Genomic DNA, 24,141 nt, shown 5'->3' with positions numbered 1-24,141 from the left:
TTCGGCAATAAATGTATGGGAATGCCTGGAAGACACTCGCAAGGCACCCATAGGGTAGCAGGACTGATAGACCTGCGGGGGTTTTAAGAAGCTGGGCTTTTTTTCCCCCTCACCAACCTGTATTTCGGACCCAAGCTACCCCCACTGTCTGTTTAATGAAACAAATCCGAGGGGCGAGGCTGGGGCCGGGACCAAGCGCAGCTGCTGACTCACTCGCTGACCTTTAGCAACTCGCTCTTACCTCCGCACGCCGCAGCCTTTACGTGGCGAGAGCGGAGCGGGCCCGTCCCGCAGCAGCGCTGCGGGGCGCTAGCTCACCGCGGGCAGTCACGGCAGGCGCCGGCCCCCCGGGGATCGCTACAGCCGGGCACCACCCGGGAGCCCCGTCACTGTTTCCAGGCTGAGCCCGTGAGTCAGCGCCCCGCCGCGGAGCCCGCCGCCATCTCCGGGCCCGCGCCCTGCGCCCCGCCCGGTCCGGCAGCGCTGCGCGGGCGCCCTCCCTCGGCGGGGGAGCGGGGCGGCCGCTGCTCCGCCGCCCGTCCCGGGCAGAACCAAGCCCGGCGGCCCCGCTCAGCGCCCGGGCTCGCCGCGGGTACACGTGTCCCTGTGACTGTTGTTTACTACCAGCCGAGCGCCACGCGGGGCATCCTGGGGGCTGTCGTCTTATCGCCTCCGAGCTGGCAGGCAGCGGCGGCAGAGAAGACTACGACTCCCAGAATGCTCCTCGGCGAGCCGGAGGAGGCATTGGCCAATCGGGGCGCCGCATGGGGGTGATTGATATGCTGCGCTGTGCAATAGGCAGCGCAGGAGAGTCAAAACATGTCCGCCCTCCGGGCAGATTCCTGATGGGCAGGCAAGGTAGCCAATAGAAGGCGGAGAAAGCTTGAACAACGTCATCTGCTGCCACTCGGCGGCCAAGCACGGCCAGGCTGGGGCGGGACTTCGCTGCGGGGAGGAGGCGGGGGGGAGCTGAGGGGAATTTGGTAATGGCGACGGGTTTGGTAAGTGCCGCAAAGTTTGGAGCTGCCGCTTCGGGGGGACCGCGAGGCGTTGGCGGGGGACGGACGGGGTCCGCCGGGCCGGAGGGGAGCGGCGGCGGCCGCGGGCCTAGCCGAGGAGGCTGTTGGTCCCTGGCTTTCGGCGGTGGCAGGAGCCCGGACATTGTTTACGGGGCGCCTTCGCTCAGCGGCCCGGCGGAGCCGCCACCCTCCCGCGCTGCTGGGCTGAAGCTCGCGGCGTGCGCAGGGAGCGCGGACCCCCTTCGGGTTCCTTCATCTGCGGCGCCAGACCGCGGAACGAGCGAAGTACAGCGGATGTCCCCCCCTTTTTCTTCGGGAGCGCCCGGTCTGTGAGCGTGGGGGTGCTCTGCCCCGCCGTGGGGAGCGGCGGCTGCTTGGGGAAGGGGGCCTCGAACTGTGAGGAGTGCGAGCCCGGCTGGCGGCTGCGGCCGGGGCCGTAATGGCGGGCAGCGGGGTCTGTGGGCTGGGGCGGGGGGGGGCGCCCGGGCCGGGCTGTTACGCAGTTGTGAATGAATGGGGCCTTGGGCGCATGCGCGCTGCCTGTTGAAGTTTATAAACAAGGGCAGCGTCCAGGCGAGGTCACATGACGGGCGGGTGTGTGCTGGGGGGGGGGGGGGAGCGCGCTCCCGGGCGCGGCCCCGGCCAGCAGTGGGCGGGGGGGAAAGGGGGGGACAATGTCGGAGGCTCCGGCCCGGGACGGGGCTCCCCTGCGGCGCCCGGGCGGCTGCGGCCATCGCCCGGGGTCACGGCCGAGTGCTGCGTGCTCTTGCGCCTTTAATTCTGTCCTAAATATCTTCTTTATGTAACCAAAGCAATGTTTGTTCCGCGGCGGGCGCTGAAGTGGTGCGGAGAGGGCAGTGCTTCCTCCGCGGGGGGAGGGCAGCAGACATCGATGGAGTTGGGTAGAAGGTACGGTTCGGCCTGAGTAATGCTAAAAGGCTGGCTGTGCAAAAACATCATGAATCACGTCCTGTGCTCCTCCGAGTCTGTGCCTCCGCGGCGTTTTTCTGGCACAGCTGTGCGAGTCGGAGATGTGGAGCGAGGCTCTTTGATCAAAGCAGCTGTGCCAATAGAAGTCCCTGGTGTAGATCCAGTCTTGCCAGTATGTTGTGTTTTGCTTGGAGAAGCCGTTTGCCGTGTTAAACTCCATCCAGTGAATTGCTGTAGGCATAGACCTTGCCTGAGACTTCGCTGGTAGGCTGGGGGAAGGAAGGCAAATACCAGAAGGAAAACCACGGGAAGCACTTCCACCCAGGCATTCCTGCACAGTGCGGTTTGGGTGGATGCTGCCCAGTTCTTGCCGAGCCCCTTCTTGCCCATAGTCTTTATTTACTTTTGTCCTAAACTTATTTTTGTCCCTCAAAAGCAGACATGGTTCAGTCAATAAGCTCTTTGTTAACGTTGCTGTTTGGTTTAGTGTGATAAGTTGACCTATTTTAAAGCAGAGATTCATAAATTATTTCATTTAGCCTCTAAAGAAAATGGCAGTAATTATGGTTCTGTGAAGCATACTTCTAAAAACATCTGTCACAACAAGTTTTGAACATGAAGTTGAGTTAAAAAAACCCCGACGTTACAAGCTAACCATTCCCCTTAGCGTTCCAAAACATTGAACAACTGAGAACAGGAGAAGCACGTGATGTCCAAAGCAGGCTTTAATCAAGTAGAATTAAAAAAAACAGTAAAGTTGGACACTTTCTTTTTTGTTTTGTTTTTAATTCATCTCTTAGAGGAGATTTTGGCTTTTGTACACGGGTGGTTTTGGTTTAGATGAATTCTTGTGACTTGGAAGAACAGTTCGTTTCTCATAATATCTTTCTTGTCAGATGAGCGTGTTGTATTTGTACCTTCTCTCTGACCTTCAGTGTGTTGGGATACCAGGGAGGCACTTTCAAATCTTGGCAGCTGGCAGAAAAGAAGGAGAAGGTAACATTCCCAAAACATGTTAGCTCACTCGTTTTGTCAGGAAAATGGGAAAGGAAGAGAGAAAAAATAGAGGGAAAAACAAGGTAGAAGGGGGAAAGGAAGGATGTAGACAAGCCAGGAAAACAAGGAGTGTCTTTTCAGAGTTGATTATGTGGAGATAAGCATCGAGGTCCTGACCCGTGCTACTGAGATCTGGTTTTTCTGTCAAAAATGGCTGAACTTTCTGCTCTTGTGCTGTTCTGTAATTTTGCTGTCCCTCATGGTGGTAGAGGAATTTCCCTCTCTACCTCCTTGAAATCACAATTACACTGTTGCAGCTTTGTAGTAGTGCCATTTGAGTAGGATCAAAAATCTTCCTACGTTTGGAATGAAAGTTTCTGTAAGTGTTGCCTGTATGTGGAGGACTGGGAAATGAGAAGTTAGAAATTTTCCAGTAAAAAAAAAAATTACTGCTTAGGTCAGACCTTTTCTGGTAGGGCCAGTTTGTAATTCAGAGGGTTATGTCTGAACCATGTTAAGTACAGGACAAGCTTAATGAAACAGATTCATAGAATGACTAAAAATATGGAATATTGTTAATGTTTGCTGTATACTCACACTACTTTTTAACTGTTTATTAAAATAGCTGGTTGGGGAGTTTTTTCAATAATTGCTATGGAGTTTTATGTGTTACTAAGGAAACTTAGTATGATGGGCTTACTGTTTCACATGAAAATATGAAACTTTTTAGCTATAGTTTGTATTTCTCTAGTGTGTGTGATAGCTTAGTTAGTGGACTTCAGATTTTCTTTTTTACTAAGCTGTGTTTTCTGCTCATGTGAGGGACTCATTACTTTTTCAGTGACGCTTCATTAAAGCACAAGGTAATCATGTTAGGGTAGCTTTAATTCATCATCATCATCATCTAAAAAAAAAACCCAGTAGATAACCAAATTACTAGAGACTGGATAACCTTGTTTTCCAGCTTCTAGAGGCAGTGGTTGTGTAGAATAATACACAGTTCTGACTCCTGAAGATGATTTAAAATTGTTCTGTTGGTATAAATGTTACAGTGTGGGATTTGGGGAAATGAAACTGCAGTGGAGTCTACTAGTAGAGGCTTCTTTTGCTTTCCATGCAAATGGAAAGCAAAGGATGTTAGCAGGCAGATGTGTTTGAGACTGTACCTAGTGTTGAGACAGCAGGGGCTGTGAAGGGCAGTGAAAAAGGCTTTCCTTTATGCACCCGTTGTGAAAGGGCAACTACGAAAAACAGAAGTGTGATGCTGAATGGCGTTGGGGACTTACTGTCAAAAGGTTGAGGTTGGCATCTTCTTTGCTTTGGTCGTTATTTGCAAAACCTGTTTCCAGGTTCCTTGAGTCCCTGGACCTAGTAACACACATCTGACAGAGCAAGGTAGTTCTTTGTCTATACAGCAGGGAGAGCAAGTTAGGGGCAGGCCAGTTCTGTGAGCTTGTCACACATGAGTTGGTGAGAGTGGATAGGATGTGTCAGGGGGAGTTGGCCAGTGTCATTGTGAGGATGGTCTCCAAAAGGTGGCAGATGTGGTGGGAAGGCTCCCAGTAGCAGGAAAAAAGAAAATGTCACACTGGGCTTCAGGGAGGGGGATGTGGGGAAACTACAGGTTGGTCAGCCTAACTTTAGCCTTCAGGGAAGATTGTGGGGCAAGTCCTACTGACAGCCATGTCTTGGCTCTTAAAAGTCAAGAAGGTGATTGGGAATAGCCAGAGCGGATTAACCAAAGGCAAATCTTGTCTGACCTGTCTGATTGCCTTCTGTGACGGGATGTGTGGCTCAGGGTACCAAGTGAATGTTGTTTACCTTGGCTTGCATGGTGGTTGAGGAGATGACCCTGGACTCTTGGGGGCAGTGGGCACAGGCTGTGGCAAGGGAAATTCAAACAACGCATAAGGAACAACTTCTTTACAGCAAGAGTAGACAGTGGTTCTTGAGTGCCAGGAAACCTCCATCCTTCCAGATGCAAGAAACGTGGTCAGGGCTGCAAGCAGCCCCATCTGACTTCAGGGTTGGATCTGCTTTCTGAGAGGATTGTGACAGATTGTTTCTAGAGGTCCCTTTCAAGCTAAATTATGCTGTGATTCTCAACAGATTATGGAGTATTTAGGGTGCTGGTAAAGATGTAACCTGTCAGATGCAGCTTGAAACAGTTTGTGTACAAATTTTTAACCTCTGTCTCTTTAAAGTCAGATACTTCGGAGCATCCTAACATGGTGTGGAAAGTGAAGACAAATCAAATGCCTAATGCTGTTCAGAAACTCCTTTTGGTAGTGGATAAGAGAACTTCAGGGATGAATGAGTCACTGGAGTTGCTGAAGTGTAATGAAAACCTGCCCTCTTCTCCTGGATATGCATCCTCTGATGAACACATGGAACTTGGTAAACAACGTGACTTTCTCAGAAGATACCAAATCCTGAAATTTGATGTGTATTTCATATAGTGAGATTACTGGAAAATGACTGAGATTATTGATTTTAACTTCAGTAGCGAAGGGAATATGACAGTGAATTATGACATTTTAAGGTCTCATTTTGCAGTAACTTTCCTTAGCCCATTTCCAGTTCTGACACACTGGTCTGTTGACTAAAATGTTTTCTTGAACTTGCTCTTAATCTCCAGAGTTGGTTGGGGTTTTTTTTGGTACAAGAATAACAAACTGAAAGCTCAAGAGCTCCTCCTAAAGGGAAATTACGCTGCTTTAAATCTGCCGCAGGTAGAGATTCTGGGCTAGGGGAACATGTAACTTCAGTTATTACATATTGGAGAAGAATAGTGCATACATTAGAAAGTATTGATACAAGCAATGAAATGTTAATACATTTCATTAGAGTTGTGGAGTGATTAAGAATAATGTTACGTAGTTACAGAAAGCATGTAACACTTCTGATAACAAGCTGAGCTCTTTTCTGCTATTCTGTATAGCATGAAACGTGGAGATTATTGGTAAGAATTCACCCCTACCAAGCTGTATACACAGCTTTCATGACTTTTCAGTTATTTCATTCCAGTTCCCAGGTGGAAACATGGAAAACTTTTACCCTGTGCAGCCCCCAGTATTGATAACTTTACGTGTCACACCTGCTAGGACAGATAAATTTAGTTGCCTTTTGTTGAATGTTTTAGTATTTTAGTGAAGCATGTTGCTACTTTTGCATAGTTCTGCAGTACAGTGCTCTGTAAACTAGTCAGTCTAGTAAAAATTTTAAAACCAGAACTGCATTTTTACATACTTAATGTTTTACTTAAATTGCTTGCATGAATGTATAGTAGAGTGAAGATGTGATTATTTTTGTGGCCATTTTGCCAGTATTATGAATAGGATTTGTGAGATGTTGGTAGTTGTGATATGCAGAAAGTAAAATCAGTTGCTTCATTTTGATCTTTATTTGTAAGATGTGGTGTCAACTAAAACTTAGCAGTGTGTATAATTTTCTTAATTTGTGCATTTTTGCATAGATGATCTTCCTGAACTACAGGCTGTGCAGACAGATTCTACCCCACCTGCACTTTTTCAGCTTGGTGCTGATGTTTCACATCAGGAACGTTCAAGGCCTTCGTGGAACCAACATACCTCAAACAGCAATTCAGAAAGTGCTTATTCTTGTGAGAATGGGGTCAACTGGTTGACAGAATTAGCAAATATAGCCACAAGTCCTCAGAGTCCTTTGATGCAGTGCTCTTTTTATAACAGGTACTGATACTCATTTCAGTTTAGAACTGTGAAGATTTGTAATATGCCTTCAGAAATGTTTCCTTCACTTTTGACACCCTCTGACTTCAAACTGGAACCCTATTTTTGATCTTTCTATATAGTAACTTTATTCTTCTGTGGCAGATTGCACAGGACTTGTTTCAGAGGCTGTTGCAAAAGCTGCTTAATTGCCAGGCGCAAATGAGCTAGGATGGTATAAGGACATTGCCTAACCACAGAAAGCTCAGAAATTATGGGCATTTACCTCATGTGGAGCAGCAGATGAAAAATTGTTACATTAAATTCTTAATATTAGCTCACTGACTTTAGATATTTTTCTTTAAAAGAGCTAATTGGAAAGGTAATGAAGTGTTTTTTTTTTTTTTTATTGATAGTGTTTTCAGATTTGAGATCTTTAAGTTCCATATGGCTGTGAGAAGCGAAATTTCTGGGCTTCACCTTCTGTTGTACAGCTTTGGTTTTAGGTTTATAATAAAATTAAATGCAGTGCAGTAATGCAGTTGGGATTTAATCATTATGAGAAGATGTCATTATGTATAGTAAGAATGGGGTATTGAAGATACCTGTAAAAATGTCAGCACTGTGACCAGGAGACACTGGTGGTGGAGGTAGCACTGTCATTTGAGTGGTATAATAGAAGCTGTGCAGGAGTTATGCTAATACTCCCTTTGCCTGAGCTTGCACCCTCTAATCATCCCATTTGAATGTTGGGGTGTGGGAAGTTTATTGGTATTCAGCTCATGCAAATAGAAATATTTATTAAATAAAAGCATTTTAGAGTAATGGCAGCTAAGTCTTGTGTTGTCTTAATCAGAAATATTTTAAAATACGTTTTTCTGTTATAGATCATCTCCTGTTCACATAATAGCTACAAGCAAAAGTTTACATTCCTATGCACGTCCTCCACCAGGATCTTCAAAGAACGATCCCACCTTCTCCAAGAATGATGTGGATGAAACACCAGTCAGACATGAAAGGGTGAGTTGTTCTGAAATAAAGATGTATGAGTAGTGGGTTAAGCTTTTTCAAAAGATAAACCAGTGTTAAAAAATCATCTGTTTAGTTCTAATACTGTTTCTATTTAAGCTAGATTTTTCGTCGCTTTTCTTTTTACCAAACACAGTAGGCTTGTAGTGCTCTATCAGAGTCCACATTTCTGTGAAGAGATTCTAAGAAAGCTCTGCTTTTCTTGTCATTCCTTCTATAGCAAGCTTTAAAAAATTGCATTAACTTCTTTACTGTCTTGAAAAGGAAATACAGAACCATCTGCTTTTAGATGCACAAAACCTGTCGATCCTGCTTCTCCCCTTCCTGTGCAGTAATTTGTGTCTGAAACTTCTCTATTAAAGACACTGAGTTTTTCCCAGTGATTTATCTAGAACCTACTTGGCCCTACAGCCTTCCAGTAATTTGACCAAGAAGTAATGTGTGCTTTGAGTGGTTCAATAGACAGTCAAGGAATGATGGCTTGTAAAATGCTTGCACCTAAGCATAAAATAAACATAGGTGTAAAGTGAATCTTGGAGAATTAAACCCAAAAATTTCTTTATGGCACATTGCAAGAGAAGGAGATGAAAGTACTCCCATTTACGTTTGCTGCATTCTGATAGTAATAGAATACTAATTTCTATCAGTATTTCAGGCAAAATAATGACAGAGATGCAAAGACAAGGATGTATCTAAAGACATACAAGACCAACCCTAAAATCTTTGGCAGTAAAATATCAACACCATTCTGCTTTTGTTTTTAATAGGCAAATAGTGAATCAGAATCTGGCATTTTCTGCATGTCATCACTTTCAGATGATGATGATTTAGGATGGTGCCATTCCTGGCCCTCAACTGTTTGGCATTGTTTTCTAAAAGGTAACCTAACACGCATCATAAGTATTACAAGTATTTGGTTTGTCTTGGGTTTTTTTGTTGTTGGTTGGTTGGTTTTGTTTGATTGTTTTATTAGCACAGACTTTTTTGCAGAACACTAATCTTTTTTCTTAAAACCTGTTAGGCTCTCGTTTGTGCTTTCATAAAGGACGCAATAAAGAATGGCAGGATGTTGAGGATTTTGCAAGATCTGAAAGCTGTGGAAAAGATGAAAATCTCCCAGTGAGTCCATACAAGGTAGCTGTTAGTTCTGATAAATTCATTTCAATACCTGTAGCAGATACTTCATTTCTTAATGTTGTTTATCCCTTTGCCTTTAATAACTCTCAGGAAGATAGCTTTGCACTAAACTTGCCTAGAGCTGCTCACTGTACTATTTGAGCATCTTACTATAAATCAATCAAACTGAGTTAATTTAGGTATGTTTTAAGTTTTACATTGTCTGTTTCTAGCAAGAGCACTTAGAATGTTGGTATTTTTTAATATAAGATGATGAATATGCACCTATAGTATACACAGGTGTATTCTTTTCTTGAACTGTATGTATATTTACAGGGCTATGGTTCTGATGGTCTGAAGTTGATTTCTCATGAAGAAAGCGTTTCCTTTGGGGAGTCAGTGCTGAAGCTGACTTTTGATCCTGGCACAGTGGAAGATGGCTTGCTTACAGTAGAATGCAGACTCGATCACCCTTTTTATGTTAAAAATAAAGGTATGAAATGCTATAAGTATACTTAGTTGTATATTAAAACATTCTGAGAAAGCAGCTGCAGATTTTATTGCATCCAGTGTTGCTCAGGAAATTGATAAAAGCAGTGTTGTAGAATCAATTTACTGTCTTTATAAATAAATCCAGAATTAGAACAAACAAAACTGTAAAGTTATAAAGCTACACAAATACTGCATGTTTTTTATGGGAAGATTTGATCAAGGACATAAGTGGATCTCAAGAAAGAAAAAATGGGGGGGATAAAGGAAAGCTACAAGTAAAGGAGGCTTTTCTCACTTGCTAGACGTGAAACTTCTGATGATAAAAGTTACCAGGTTTTGATTGCTTTTTTGCTAAAATTAGATTTTAAACTATTTGCAGTAAGAATTCCCTGAGTAAGTGTTTCTGCTTTTTCATCTGGGTGAAAGAAGCTACAGCAGAACAGTTTTATAAAGTGGTATCATATAGAGATATAGGATTGCTCCAGTTAAGAGCTAGAGAGATTGTCTGGCCGTTTGTCTAATTTAACTCTTTACCACTTCAGGTTGGTCATCTTTTTATCCAAGCTTGACTGTGGTACAGCATGGCATTCCATGCTGTGAAATGCATCTTGGAGATCTGTGTCTACCTCCTGGACACCCTGATGCCATTAACTTTGATGATTCAGGTGTTTTTGATACATTTAAAAGGTAATTTTTGGATAAAGTGGCCTCAGTGGTTCTTCTATTTAATGAGTAGGCACCTTATGTCTGCAAGAATTTGAAGCATTATGCAGAGCAAAGAGAGAAAACTTTTGGTAATACAAAATAAATGAGAGGGAAAACCAAAGACTGAATACTAGGAAAGCTGTGCTGTGCTAAGCTGCAAAGTTTATTTCACCTTGGAGTGGAATAATACGATAGTTTAAGAGCGATTAGATAAAGCAGTAAATACATATATGTACATTATCTGTATAAATCCTACAGGTAAAGTGGGTTATGTTTGAAAAGTCTGGACAGTTTTCCTACAATAGCTATTAGCTTGTGCTTCCTATGCAGCTATGCATCTGAATTAGTAGTTTTTTAGTAATAAATGTATGTGCTATAGCTTTAGGGTACATCACTTTTCATGATTAGTTCTTGCTATTTTTGTATATTCAGCTTTTTCTGATTCTTTTCCAATATATCAAACTTACTGAACTTTCGAAGATCAGTTATGAGGTTTGCCTTGCTTTTAGCAAGGTTCAACCAGATGACCTTCAGAGGTACTGTCCACATAAATTATTCTAAGGAAATAGTATTACCCTTAAGATTTTTCTCATACTTTGCATACTTCCATATTTTGAAATTTCTAGGTTTAGTAAAATCCAGCTTCTCCTATGATGTTAGCTCTTTCTTAGCACCTGTTTTTAGTCTGTTTTTTTGGTGCTCTTACAATAGAAAAAAAGAATTTAAAATACTGTTTCAAGTGCTTGTCTTCACTCATTTGCTGTCTTGGCTTTTTTCTTATTAACTCCTATTCTAACTGCATGTGTAGAGAGTTATTAGAATCAGTCTGTTTACATCTCACTTGTGGCTTCTTACCCCAAAGCCAGGCCTGGACACTTCAGTTTCCTTGTTTTGTCTTTCTGGACAGGAGGGAGTAAGTCACAGAGAAAGGAGTATGCAGCAGCAGCTGTGGATAACAAGACAGAAGAATGCAAAAGCAAAACCCTGTTGCTGTGTTATGGGAATGAGATTAGGAATAGGAAGGGTGCTGGGCTATTTGTACAACAGAGAGGCTTGCTCTTACTGTCTTGTGAGCTTGCCTACAAGCATTATCCATTCTTAGTTGCTTTCTACTTTTCTAAGGGATTTTGGAGGCAAATCTTCAGGTTCCACTCTTGCTTGTGGTTCTGCCCTGTAGAAGGGAGCTGCCTTTGCATGGGAGGGCTGGGCTACCACTAGCAGTGTTTCCTTGTTACTAGTTCTGCTTTATGTTCTGAAAAAAGCTCTTCAAAGCCCTTTTTTTTGCGCAACTATAGCCGCATTGAGCGGTGGGTGAGCAGAGTCTTTGAGTTATGGATGTTTTGTGTTTATTTTGTGGTGGTAATTTAGCATTTTAGATTTCTGATTATCACCTTTATGGGTGTGTTTTCCCCATATAGCATGCTAAAGGCAGTATAGTCTGTGGTTCCTGGAGATTATAATAGTTTGTGGAATTAAACTTCTTCTGTACTGGTGAGAGGTTAATTTGTAGTTGTTGGTCAACAAAAAAATACAGTACGTCACAGAATTTGGAGGTCTAAATTGTATGGAAACAGCTCATCTAAGCTGTTGAAATACCTTGAAATATTGAGGAACATCACATTTTTGTCACTAGAGGGCAGACTTAGCTCTAAATTAAAGAGTATGCATCAGTTTTTTAATCTTACTGGAAGGTTTGTTTGTAAAATAATATGTGTTTAAGTTATTTGTACAATAGCCTAGCTAATAGAATTTATTGTAATAGTGGTTTTATATTTGTAATTCATATTTTCAAGTGAGTTCAACACTTACTCCTTGCACATTAGTTGTCCCTTTCAGTACCTGTCACTCGGTGACGAGATTTGATTTATGGTAAGGACAAAAGGAAAGAAGTAAGCTTATTTCAAACGAGGATGAAATTGAAGAGAGTGTACAACAGATATACAGCTGCAGAATTGCTAGGACACAGCAGACTTTGCCAAGTTGCAGTATGCCATCACACTGAAAACACTGTTAACTCATGTGTCCAAGTTTTGGGATGTTTCTTTTTTGTTTGTTTAGGGTTGGTTATTTTTTCATACTGACGTCTGCATCAAGTACAAATCATTATGTCGCACAAAATCCCCAAATACTATAAATGTAGTATAGATGAAGAGTGAATGGCTATTCGGGGGTTTATATGAAAATTACTCCATCATTTTCTAATAATGATTTTTTCTTGCAGCTACGATTTTACCCCAATGGATTCCTCTGCAGTTTATGTGCTAAGCAGCATGGCTCGCCAGCGTCGCGCTTCTCTGTCCTGTGGAGGATCAAACAGTCAGGAGGCTGAGAGATCAGAGTGCAGTAGTAAAAACTGTGCATCTACTGCGTCGTCACATCTTTCCTCCAGTTCGTTGTACAGCAAGGCTGGCAAAAGCCACAGCTCAGGGACTGCAAGTACTGTGAGTGCCACTTCTCCAAACAAGTGCAAAAGACCAATGAATGCCTTCATGCTTTTTGCCAAAAAATACAGAGTTGAATACACTCAGATGTATCCAGGGAAAGACAACAGGTAATGATACAAATTGTAGTTTTGTTATTCTTAGTGAGCTTATACAATATCCGTGTCCCACCTTTAAGTGGACTAAATTTTGCATTTGAAGTGAAACGTGTGTATATTTTTTAAAGAACAAGTTTTGAAAGATGCTGACACAAATCTTAATCTATGGGCAGACTTGGTAAATAGGACACAAGCCATTTTTGGCAGCCTTGCCTTCTGAGAAAGCATTTGGGTAAAGCAACTGATGTATGTCTGTATGTGCACCGGCAGAGTCACAAATACACAACAGTCTTTGTTTATACTGGTGAGAAAAGGAGAAAAAAAAGTACCAGGCTCTCTGCTCGTGTGTTGTAGTGGAAAAAGGGAATTTCTGATCCTTCTGATTAGGTCTTGACATAATATTGCAAATTGTTCAGTGAAGTTCTGTCAGAGTGAGTTGTCCTCACTCTGCACATTGTATTGAGAAGTGGAGTACTGATTGTTGGGGTATCTGAAAGATCTTAATCCAAGCAGTACCTTGCCAAATGTTGCTTGTCCTAAAAGCATTCAGCAACCTGCAGGAAGAGTTGTATGACTTGTGTGTCGGAGGGAAGGTTCTTTGTTGGTTTCTTTTTGGCTTCTTTTTATCTATACACATGTTCATGTCTAAACAATTTTTTCTTCATAAAGCTCTCCATTATAATGTTTTAAATAGTCTTAATATTTGTGCTAATTGTGCATATGTAAATATAAACTAAAGCACATGAACATACACTGATTTTGTACTCAGATTTTTTTACATATATAACATCATGAAACTTACTATAAAAATGACACTGTCACATAAAGATTTTAGTACTAAATCTGGTAAAAACTAAAGGTGACAGGGCTTTGAGAGGGTTTTAACTATTTTATAATGCTCAGTTAAGGAGGCTGTAACTGGTGTTGAGAAATAAAATCGTGTCATACAAATAATCCAGCCTTAAGTCCCAGCCAGTCTTGTGTGACCTGGCAGTGATGTTCTGCAGTGTTTACAGTAGCTGCAGTGAAGCAGATCTGCTGCCTTCTAACTCATTGCAGCTATCAAAGAGAGATAGAACAGAACGTCAGCTAGGAAAGCCTGTGATGGTTTGTCTTAAAACGCTGATTTGAAGGGGATGCAGTGAACTGGAGCTGCGACTGGACGGGTGTGTGAAAATAAGTTGAGTGTTTCAGTGAGCAGGTTTACCTTGATGGAAAGTGATGACAAAGTTACAAGTAAGCTTCAGAATGCACAGCTCACCATCCCAGCTGGAAGGCAGTGCATTTGGATGCAGTTTATTGGCATTCCATAGAGACAAAATCACAGAGTTAGTGGTAGTTGATTATATATGCATTCAATTACTGTTGCTTAAATGTGGCTGAGATATTTATTAATTTAGCTGTTCAGAGGCAAGTCTCATGATTTTAACTTTAGTATATGTCATTTTCAGATTACTGAGTAGATCTTACGGTTGGTTGCATGTAGTACTCATTTCTGTACACCGCAGTTCTTACGTTTGCTACACTTCCTTAATTTTTTCTTAGCATGTAAGAAAGAACAGACCTTGAGGTATTTGGAATTAAATGGTAAGTTCTATGACAAAGCAGCTCAAGCCATGTCAACAAGATAGTGAGCTGTAAACATTCAGAACACAAGTCAACATTCACATGGTACTTAAAAACAGGATGGACTGTAAAGCATACTTGAGAAACTGGTGTTAGAGTAGTAGTTGTTTCTTTTCTAGATATTCTCACTGTAACTGTAGTTGGACTTGATTGTGCCTTCAGAAATACCTGAATAATTTGAGTAGTGTATATTCTAAAGACAAAATCACCTAAACTATTTAGAGTATTTGTTTTTGCTGAACATAATTACTAAGTAAACTTGAGGCATTCTCAGCTACTTCTTGACAATTTCTTTTGAATTAGCTGTAGTATAAGGGGTGGTATCCTGATTGCTATAAAGTTGTCAGGTACCTTACCAGCATTTTAAGAGGACAAAGGCAGAGTACAGAGTGCTGTGAAGTTCTTGTGAGGTGAAGGACAACTAAGGCAGTGAAGCAGTAGAATCATTCCTGTCTTGTTTCTGGTCAGGTAAATTAAGTCTTGTGTTATGTCAGGAACTTTCTGTGTACACATACTTTTTCAGTCTCAGTGGTTTGCTCACAGAACTGTTTCCTTGGCAAAATGGAGCTTTTGTCTCTGCATTAGATTTTTCAGTCTTTTTGAAATGTACAGATCTGTGCTCACTTTCAGTGCCTCAGTGCATTTTTTTTCTCTGGAGATAATAAAATACATGGTTTTGCATTAAAAATAGAAAGATTTTGTAGTTTATTTGGAAATGCAGGTTTTTTTTTCAGCAAACCTGCTCTCTCTGGGTCACCATGTTCTTTCCTGGGGGTATGAGTGACCCAGTACAAACTGGTGACCAAAACCAGACAGGTTTCTGGTGCTGTTGATTTGCCTCTGGATACTGCTAAAACATGGAAAACTGCTAATTAAGTGTGCTTACTTCTGGTGACAGACCCAAGATACTGATTCTCAGTTTGGATAGAAAACCAGAAATACCATTGCCAGAGAGACAGGCTGTGCACATGGATTTGATGTGGATGGGTCTGGTTGCAACTTGAGGAGTTTGCTCTCAGGAGCCACCAGAGCGTGTGACAGCACAGGCTGAGTGGCAGCCCTGATAGAGTTCCTGCTGTGCTCTCTGGGTGCTCTGCAGCTCCTGGAAGCCTTAACAGTACTACACGGTCTTGCAGGATTAAAATGCATTTTCTTGTTACAGTGCAGAAAAGCCTTCAGAAATGCTGTATGTGCATCAACCTATGGAAGAGGTTGCTGACACTCTGCTCTTCTTGATTCTGTTAGAAAGTCTCTGAATAGCTTTGCTGCCAGCAAAGAGCCTTTTAGTATGATGAAGCAGAGTTGTTTGCACCTTTTTTTTTTTCTTAAAGCTGGTCACAGAACGTTGATTGCTCTAATCTGAAGCTAAAGCACCTGCTCAGTAGTTGAGCACTGGTAAAAGAGCTGCTGTTCAGAGACTCACTCTGCTAAATGATGGAGTTAAAGCTTTAAGGGAATATTGATCCAGCATTTGGGAGTGCAGTTGAGCAGTATGGCATGATAATAATGGGAAATACTGTCCAAAAGACAGCATGTTTATAAGGAGCAGGAAGGCAATTCAGCAATTCATTGTTAGAACAGGTAGTTCTTTTTGAGTAGGAATGGGAACTTACAGTATGTTCTGCCCGGTATGGATTAAAGGTGGAGGAGGCTACACACATCTATTAAGTAGACATGGGGATTTGCAGTTAATCAAGTATTTGTTTGGCTAAGGTCATATTCAGATCATTGCCCTAATTATTAGAGAACATATTTTCAGCAAATCTGTCATATGATCTTCTAATACGAAAGTGGAGCGAAACAAATGTGAGTGACCATTTGGTGGTGGTTTTTTTAACATCCCTGTGTTGCTGGTTTATGTCAGTTGCTGTGTATTCAAATGTGCACGCGCTGAAATGTTAGAATGTGCATCCACCCGTGCTCAGCTAGCACAGAATCTCAGCTGTTTAACTGTTGAAACAAGTATGAGAAGATAGAAACAGGATTGTTTTAAAAAACCTTCAAGATACAGTTGACGTCTGTGTGTGTGTGATTTCAACACTTAGCTTTTGTCTTCTTTGAAGTGCTCAGATAAAAAGAATAAAATCAGTGTTTTTCTTAACACCCTCTCCTGACCACCCTGTAAACATTTGTCTTGCAGAGCCATAAGTGTGATACTTGGTGACAGGTGGAAGAAAATGAAAAATGAAGAAAGACGGATGTACACGCTAGAAGCCAAGGCCTTGGCAGAAGAACAGAAACGTCTAAATCCTGACTGTTGGAAACGAAAACGAACAAATTCTGTATGTTTGTGAAGCTTTCTTCTTCATTGTGCAGTTAAATGTGTTCATATGGTAGCAACAGTGGGTTTTGTTGAGGATTAACTGCTGTCTACTCCTTCCTTGGTAGCCCAAGCCTTCATTTGGCTCCCCTGTGTTGGGTATCCTCCTTTTGGATAGTTTTCAGGAGACAGATCAGGCAAGGGTCTGAGTATTTTCTTAATTCCATCAATTCTACTGGACTGGAAGCGAGTGTGCTTGCGAAAGGCAGAGGAAGGGCACATCACCTTTTGTTTGAAGTAACTTGAGTTCACAGGCTCGTACCTAAATTCCATCTGTCCCCTCAGAAACAGTTTTACAAAATCCTTCTTTGATTTGATCTCATTTTTCTTCAGTAAAAACTTTACCATTTTCTGTCTTTTTTACATACAGTTTCTTTCAGTATATGATGTGAAGTTACTGAGAGAGCAAGTTACTTTTCCCATTAATCCCTTTCATTTATTATTCTGTTTTAATTGTAAAATAAATACGATACCACTTCTGCAGAGAAATAAATTGTTTTCCACATTGCAGAAGGCCATTTTAAGAGTCTGCAGCGGTAGGTCTATAAAGATAAGGGCTTTCAAGCTTGTAAGTCATATAAAGAGAACATAGGAAGAAAAAAGAGATTTCTGCCAGCCTGCATGTTCAGCTAGAAGAGAAGCTGGAAGGAAAGATCCATGTTGCACACAGAACGCCAGGTCCTCTCATCAGCCATTTTATGCCTGCGTAGGGGCATTAAGTGTATAGTGTGGGCTTCACAGGTTTAAGATTCCATCCTCAAGTTAGCCCCTTTCCTTTTCTGTGTAACTGAGGCTACTTTCTCAGCAGCGTATGCAAGTATTGCCTTACGACTAAGAAATGCTTCAACTCTCAGTTGCTGCTTATTGCTTATATACTTGGTGTTGAGTTTTCAGTCCCTTGTTGCAGATTTCACCGAACCCCAGCTGCAAGGAACAAGCTGTTTTTCTGTTTGCTGTATTCTATTTTAATCAACAGTCACAGCTTCTGTTAGATCTCCTTGTGGGTTTAGTTAAAATAATACTGTGTATTTATTCTGCTTTTACACTACTGCAGTCTTGGGCATTGGGTAGTGAGGTCAATTTCACACATGCACTTGTCAGCTTCAGGGTAGTCAGTTGGGGGTGTTTGTGTATAACTGAGAGGAATAGTTGGCCTTGGGAAGAAGGATGGCTTTCTCACCCTCCCTTCTAGTCAGGATTTTCCTTGGTCTTCAGACCAAGATAACAGCATTCGTAGGACCTGTTACTGCAGTGTTACAGCAGGAAATACCTTTTTTTTTTTTTTTATGGTTTTATTTTAATGAACTAAGAATTTTGTTAGCAGCGTGGTTACCTTGTGGCAAGTAATGATGGTGGGGTCTGGGCTGCCACAAAGAAGTCGTGGTGGTCTTTTGATGAGGAGGGGATAAAATAATCTGTTTGGGCTTTTTGTTTCCTTCAGAGTAGCTGGACCAATGATTACAAGTACTTGTGGCTTTCAAAACAAAGGTTTGCTAGATTTAAGATAATGTCTCCTTCTCCTTTGCTTGATGAGTGCTAACCTGGTTCTCTCTTCTCTTTTCTCAGGGCTCACAACAGCATTAAGCCAGAATTTTCCTGTTAACTCTGTATTTACAAAATGGCTGTTGCTTGATGGCAAGAAGATGCACGATCAAGGTCTTACTATTTGTTGTGACTCTGTGTGGCCATAAAATACTGGCACCATCAAGTTGGAAATGATCTAGTATGAGTGCAGATTTGCTTTTTACAATAGAACATTAAGTAAGCTAAAACTATCAACATTTTAAACCAAATTGCCTTATTTTTCTTCCAGACTTCATATATGTATCAGGTAATATAGGCTTGAAAATGGATATCCTGTGGTGCTAAAGTACTTTAGAAAGAGGCGAGGGAGACGTGTATAAATGTTTATTTTTAAAAGAAAATGTACAAAAAGGGGAATTTTAAAATATGTAACAGCTGTTTATATACATTGATTCTTATTGCTGATTAATATGTATTGCACAACCATATTATTAATTACGAGTCTGGGGCCTGGGCTTCTCTGAGATGGCAAGATGTGTTATGTGGTAGTGTCCCAGCCCAGCCAGGTGCCAGCACTGCACCGTAGTGTGGCGAGCACAGCGTAAGGAGCGCGGAGCCGCTGCTCGCATTGGCCCGGAGGAAATGTGTCCCCACAGGGGGGGCGAGAGATCCTGCACAAGCTGGCAGTAGTGAGAGCTGTTGTTGCCGGTGGCAGCCATGGCCCGGGACAGGATGAAACAAATAAATAGCGTTATCTCCAGAAAAATGGTGCTGTTGATACCATCACCATCATAGTTTTAACTCTGCGTTTTGTCTTTGCCACATACTCTACAATACTTTATTTTGCCATAAGACATCTTTATGGTGGGGGCAAACTTTGCACTTAACTATACGTGCAACACTTGCACTTTACTTTTTTTTCCTCCAACTGTCTACAATTAGAGCAGCTGCATTAGGATTCCAACTGCTTCTGCTGTGAACTTTTACAATCATGGCTTTTCGTCTACTAAACAGCTGTGTGTTCCTTTTTTTTTTGTTTAAGAATCACAACTGTAAATTTCAGTTTATGACACATGTCTGTGTGATGTTGCCCCTCAGATTTTTGCACACTATATTCTTGTATATTATTTCAAATAAATCCATTAAAATCTGGTGGTGTGTATTCTATGAAATGAAGTGGACTGATCGTGAAGTCTGCCCTGCAGCATGAGCACCTTGTGCATGGAAGTCTGTACATGAATCCGTCCAAAGTGCGTGTGATGCTGTGCAGTGAGGAGGCTGTTGAAGGATTTCAAATACTGCACTCAGGGTTGGAGTCAATGTTCTTTATTACAGTTTAAGCCAAAAGACAGTTGAAATCTATATAAATTATTTCCAAGCGAAGAGCAGTGCACTAGAGAGTCATTTCTGTTAGTTATAAATACTTTTGTGTTAAAATTAGTGATTTTTAGATGGGAAGTGATGATTCTGGCGTTCAGAAGTAGTGAATAAGGCTAAAATGTATCCAACTGTTCGTACTTATAAGAGCTACTTCCTTATTTGAGATACTCATGAATTCCACTGCAGTGTTTGAGCGCATGTTCTAGTTTGTCTGAATTCAAAAGGAATGCTGAAGAATTGTTTTCATTAGATGCAGACTTAACAGCACATAAAACCTGTACAGTTTCCTTATGACATTTGTGTATAAATAAGTTCCTATAATGCAAATGTAAAGCAAGAAGACAGAAGTTTCACAGATAAAGTAGGTAAACACATTTCCTTGTAAAGCTTACGTAGTTGGGAATGGAAGCATCTGCATGGCACCAAGGACCCATGACTGCGGTACTGTGCCAAGATTTGAGAGACTTGCCCAGATTGGCTCACTGAAGGGTTGACATCGCTTTCTGCAGCAGCTGAACCATTATGGGATAGACCGGTGCAAACTCCTTTCCCTCTCTCGTTCGCACTGATTGAACGTAAGCCTCCAGGGCACCACTAAAATAAAAGGAAAAGCAATTGATAGCATGCAGGTTATGCAAGTTAAGGACCTGCAACTGAAATTAGCTGACTTCTTCCTTGCTACAGAACTTGCCTCAGATGACCCTGCATGTCTCTGTGGAAGGAAGTGGCCACAAAATGCCTTACAAAGCTCTACATAACTGTTCCATGATTGTTTTTCTCCTTCCTTGCATGTTTTGAGGAGCGAACAAGTTAACATTTAAATAAACAGCGGCAGCATGTTGCAGATGGCTTGAAATGACAGCTCTGACGCACAGACTTGGGCACACTGCTGTACTGGTAACCTTTAGAAACGGAAAGGATAGACACCAGCTGCTGCGAGTGCAACATGCAGAATGAAAACGGGGGCAGTGGTGACCAACGGAGATGCCCTCAGGTGATTTGCAGGCCAAGTCTGTGGAACTGCTGCGGTCCTTTGGGAAACGCTGCACTAACCTGCAGACTTCAGTGCATGTACGTTTGTAAGGCATTGCAGTGTTTTTCCTATACGTTGTCATAGGGTGTCGCACACAGTATTGTGTGAGTCACACACATACAGGCATGTCAAAGCTAAAGGGCAGCTGTGATTACGTACGTGTATCTAATTTAACTTGCTGTACAACATGGGGCCACCTTTCAGCCAACGAGTCTAGGAAATAGTATTGTTGAATGAGCATATCTGCAAAACAAAGACTTTGTAAATGCTGAGCTGTTCACATTCCAACTTTATTAAGTAGGTCAGGTCAGTTTTGCCATACTTGGCTTCCAATTTAATTGATTTTTCCTCGTATCATCCTCTTGCCTCGAGTAAGGCTATTGCTAAACCAGTGAGGGCTCTGAACCTCCTCACTGTCAGTGCAGCAGGAGGAGCTGGGTGTTCACACGTGGTACACGCATGCATACACCCAGACACACACAAACATATGCCTGCAGTCAGAGTCCATGGCCTACCGCTAAGGGAGTTCAACAGGGAGGGAGTGAAGTGTGCAACTGTGCAAGGAAGGAACCCGCAGCGGCTTTTCTTCTGAGCACAGGATGGGAACGAAACAGCACAGGCAGAAGGTGATGCCCAGCACAGTTCCTCCCCCCAGACTCCCTTTTGGCCGAAGCCCAGGGTACGTGGTCTGAGATGGAGGTGATGCAAAGGGAGGATGGGTTGGATTACTGGAGAGTTGGGAGGTTTCAGAAGGGTAAGGTGACTGAGCACAGAAACAGCCTCTCTTGTTGGCCTGGATGCACTAGAGAGTTCTTCAGTTTTGGTAACAACTTCCTAGTGAGTTACCGCTGCTGAGGGGTGCACACCAGGCACGAGCACTCTGAAGAAACATCAACTAACAGCAAAAGTTATTGCCCCATTACAGCCAGAAAGGCAGGGAAGGAATATCTGCACCAGGTCAGCTCCCTAAAACCTTCAGTGCTCTCTTCCCAATGGTTTCTGGGGAGCAGCACAGGCTCTATCTGTAGGGAAAAATGCAACATCTAAAAACCTGCTTGCTGCAGGCACAGAGTGCTTTGGGCGCAGCTCACCTCACTCCCAGCAAAGGATGTCCACATGACGGACTGCAGAGAGAGAGGCACAGCCGCAGGTCAGCTTTAAACCCCAAGATTTAAAGAGAAGAGGTGAGACTGGGGGAAAGGAGCAGCAGGTAAGTGTGCTTTTCAGATCACAGAATCACAGAATCACAGAATCCCAAGGGTTGGAAGGGACCTAAAAAGATCATCTAGTCCAACCCCCCTGCAAGAGCAGGGTAACCTACAGTACATCACACAGGAACTTGTCCAGGCGGGCCTTGAATATCTCCAGTGTAGGAGACTCCACAACCCCCCTGGGCAACCTGTTCCAGTGCTCTGTCACTCTTACAGTAAAGAAGTTCTTCCTGATGTTAACGTGGAACTTCCTATGCTCCAGTTTACACCCATTGCCCCTTGTCCTATCACTGGATATCACTGAAAAAAGCCTAGCTCCATCATCCTGACACCTACCCTTTACATATTTGTAAACATTGATGAGGTCACCCCTCAGTCTCCTCTTCTCCAAGCTAAAGAGACCCAGCTCCCTCAGCCTCTCCTCATAAGGGAGGTGTTCCACTCCCTTAATCATCTTTGTGGCTCTGCGCTGGACTCCTTCAAGCAATTCCCTGTCCTTCTTGAACAGAGGGGCCCAGAACTGGACGCTGGCAATGAGGGGCAAGCATGTGATAAGCAGACTGAGGAGTAGTGGGAGATGCAGGCAGGGACAGCTCAAGGATCCCATCAAGATGAAGGGAGACCCTTTGGAAGAGTCTCACATTTCCACTCAGGGCAGCACTCAAGTGCTCTGGGCAGCAGTAATCGTTAAGCATGTTAGATGTCGTTACTATTAAAAAGACAGTCAAACTCGTGTAACAGTTTTCCTGTAGCTGTTGTTCATCTTGCTGAATCTCTCCCCTTCCTCTCACCAGTGTCCCTGTCTTTTCCTCTATACACTCCCCAAAGTTTCTTGGGCCCAAATAGTTTTTAAAAGTCACCGTAAAGCTGAATATAGAAAGAACCCCGCATTGACCCGCTTAACTTAGAAAGCGCTGACACCTCCTGGTGAAGTTGTGGGTTGGCATCACTATCCAGATGGTAACACTGCTATCCCTTTCTGCTTTGAAAAAGCCCTTGAAAGAGATGACAGAGATAACCAGATCCCTTCAGATGAAAGGGAGAAGCTTTACCCTAAAAGCAGCACCCAAAACCACTCAGCATCAGCCCTTGATAATCCTTAGCCAGACTGTTATTCCCATCAGATCAAACAAGAAGAATGAGATTCAGGCAACGCTAAGTGCCAAACACCAGCATTAGAGTCCCGCTGTCAGACCTTCCAGCAGCTTTTATCTTTTTTCTTTCTCTCCTGGCTCAAAAGAACCTGATTTAAGTGGCAAAACCAACTCCACCAGCAGCAGCCACTGCCCTCTTACAGCTCAAAAACCAGGTAAAAGGAACTCAGCATTGTCTGGTGGCCTCAGAACTGCTCTGAGGGTTACGGTTCCTTCTCCTTCCCTGCACGGACCAAGAGCCAATAGAAGCTGTTGCCAAGTAAGAGGAGATCCTTGCCAGCTCACTTTTGCTGTGCTTGCTCTTTTACTGTGGCTTTGCTTGCGTTGTTTCAAAGAGACAAACTTCAAAAGACAACCAATCATTGCTACTCTATCAGTAAATATTCGGTGGATTCTCAGGCGTTTTGCTAAAACAGACATTGTACAGCTTTACACTACACAACAAAAATAAAGGCTTGCTCAAGACTAAAGGCATTCACTGATTTCCCATGTCCTGTAAAAGTATTTCAGTGCTCTAAAGCTGAATTTCAAAATGCAATTTATAATCAGTAACTTTACCTGAAATTCTAGAACAAAAGCTTGATTCTTCTCAGACAGGAAGAGTTTTGCCGTGACAACGGCGTGGGGAGCACCGGCTTGTCACCTGATGTAACATTTATGTCAGGGTCCCTTGACTTGTCAGCCTTCAACTTGCGAAGGTTATTTTGCAAATGCCACAGCTGCCACTGGTGGAGATTTCACTGTAACCGCTGGGAACTGATGGGAGCTGCAGTGCCATGAGAATCATAGAACAGTTAGGGTTGGAAAGGACCTCAAGATCATCTAGTTCCAACCCCCCTGCCATGGGCAGGGACACCTCACACTAAACCATCCCACCCAAGGCTATGTCCAATGTGGCCTTGAACACTGCCAGGGATGGAGCATTTACAACCTCCCTGGGCAACTGATTCCAGTGTCTCACCACCCTTACAGTAAAGAACTTCTTCCTTATATCCAATCTAAACTTCCCCTGTTTAAGTTTTAACCCGTTACCCCTTGTCCTGTCACTACAGTCCCTGATGAAGAGTCCCTCCTCAGCATCCCTATAGGCCCCCTTCAGATACTGGAAGGCTGCTATGAGGTCTCCATGCAGCCTTCTCTTCTCCAGGCTGAACAGCCCCAACTTCCTCAGCCTGTCTTCATACAGGAGGTGCTCCAGTCCCCTGATCATCCTCGTGGCCTCCTCTGGACTTGTTCCAACAGTTCCATGTCCTTTTTATGTTGAGGACACCAGAACTGCACATAGTTACCAAGTCTAAGGGTAGGATTTTGGGACTGTGACACAGAAATTCCGATGGTGTTGAAGCTGCTTATGGGAAAGCAAGACGGTTGCTGCCGC

The 24,141-nt window shown here is 42.9% G+C and overlaps 2 protein-coding genes across 6 annotated transcripts in view; one reads left to right on the top strand and one right to left on the bottom strand.

The window, feature by feature from the left end:
* The first annotated feature begins 958 nt into the window (after positions 1-958).
* HBP1 (HMG-box transcription factor 1) lies at positions 959-19,136 on the top strand. 3 transcript variants are annotated; one of them, XM_065665933.1, is made up of 11 exons: positions 959-1,001; positions 5,150-5,342; positions 6,421-6,655; positions 7,522-7,654; positions 8,431-8,542; positions 8,685-8,797; positions 9,116-9,272; positions 9,814-9,958; positions 12,198-12,527; positions 16,282-16,423; positions 18,028-19,136. In XM_065665933.1, the coding sequence occupies exons 1-11, from the start codon at positions 987-989 to the stop codon at positions 18,043-18,045; spliced, it is 1,593 nt and encodes a 530-aa protein (XP_065522005.1). In that variant the 5' UTR covers positions 959-986; the 3' UTR covers positions 18,046-19,136. The 3 variants fall into 3 exon arrangements, with proteins under 3 accessions (XP_065522005.1, XP_065522020.1, XP_065522013.1); XM_065665948.1 differs by having other exon boundaries at positions 978-1,001; positions 5,154-5,342; XM_065665941.1 differs by lacking the exon at positions 959-1,001 and adding an exon at positions 1,325-1,344.
* A 159-nt stretch (positions 19,137-19,295) lies between these two features.
* The window catches only part of COG5 (component of oligomeric golgi complex 5), a 185,914-nt gene continuing 181,068 nt past the window's right edge, over positions 19,296-24,141 (bottom strand). For all 3 annotated transcript variants that reach the window (XM_065665918.1, XM_065665921.1, XM_065665922.1), the window contains one exon: positions 19,296-19,959. In XM_065665918.1, the coding sequence (XP_065521990.1) occupies positions 19,845-19,959 (115 nt within the window). In that variant the 3' untranslated portion in view covers positions 19,296-19,844. The remainder of the gene's footprint in view (positions 19,960-24,141) is intronic.

This window comes from Lathamus discolor, chromosome 1 (genome assembly GCF_037157495.1).
Source record: "Lathamus discolor isolate bLatDis1 chromosome 1, bLatDis1.hap1, whole genome shotgun sequence".
Classification (NCBI taxonomy): domain Eukaryota; kingdom Metazoa; phylum Chordata; class Aves; order Psittaciformes; family Psittacidae; genus Lathamus; species Lathamus discolor.
Note: the sequence above shows the minus strand (reverse complement) of the source record. Positions and strands in the feature narration are given on the sequence as shown.

Coding starts and splice junctions, on each gene's coding strand:
- HBP1 (XM_065665933.1), top strand. Junction 5,343..6,420: donor TGATGAACACATGGAACTTG/GTAAACAACGTG, acceptor ATTTTTGCATAG/ATGATCTTCCTGAACTACAG. Junction 6,656..7,521: donor CAGTGCTCTTTTTATAACAG/GTACTGATACTC, acceptor TTTCTGTTATAG/ATCATCTCCTGTTCACATAA.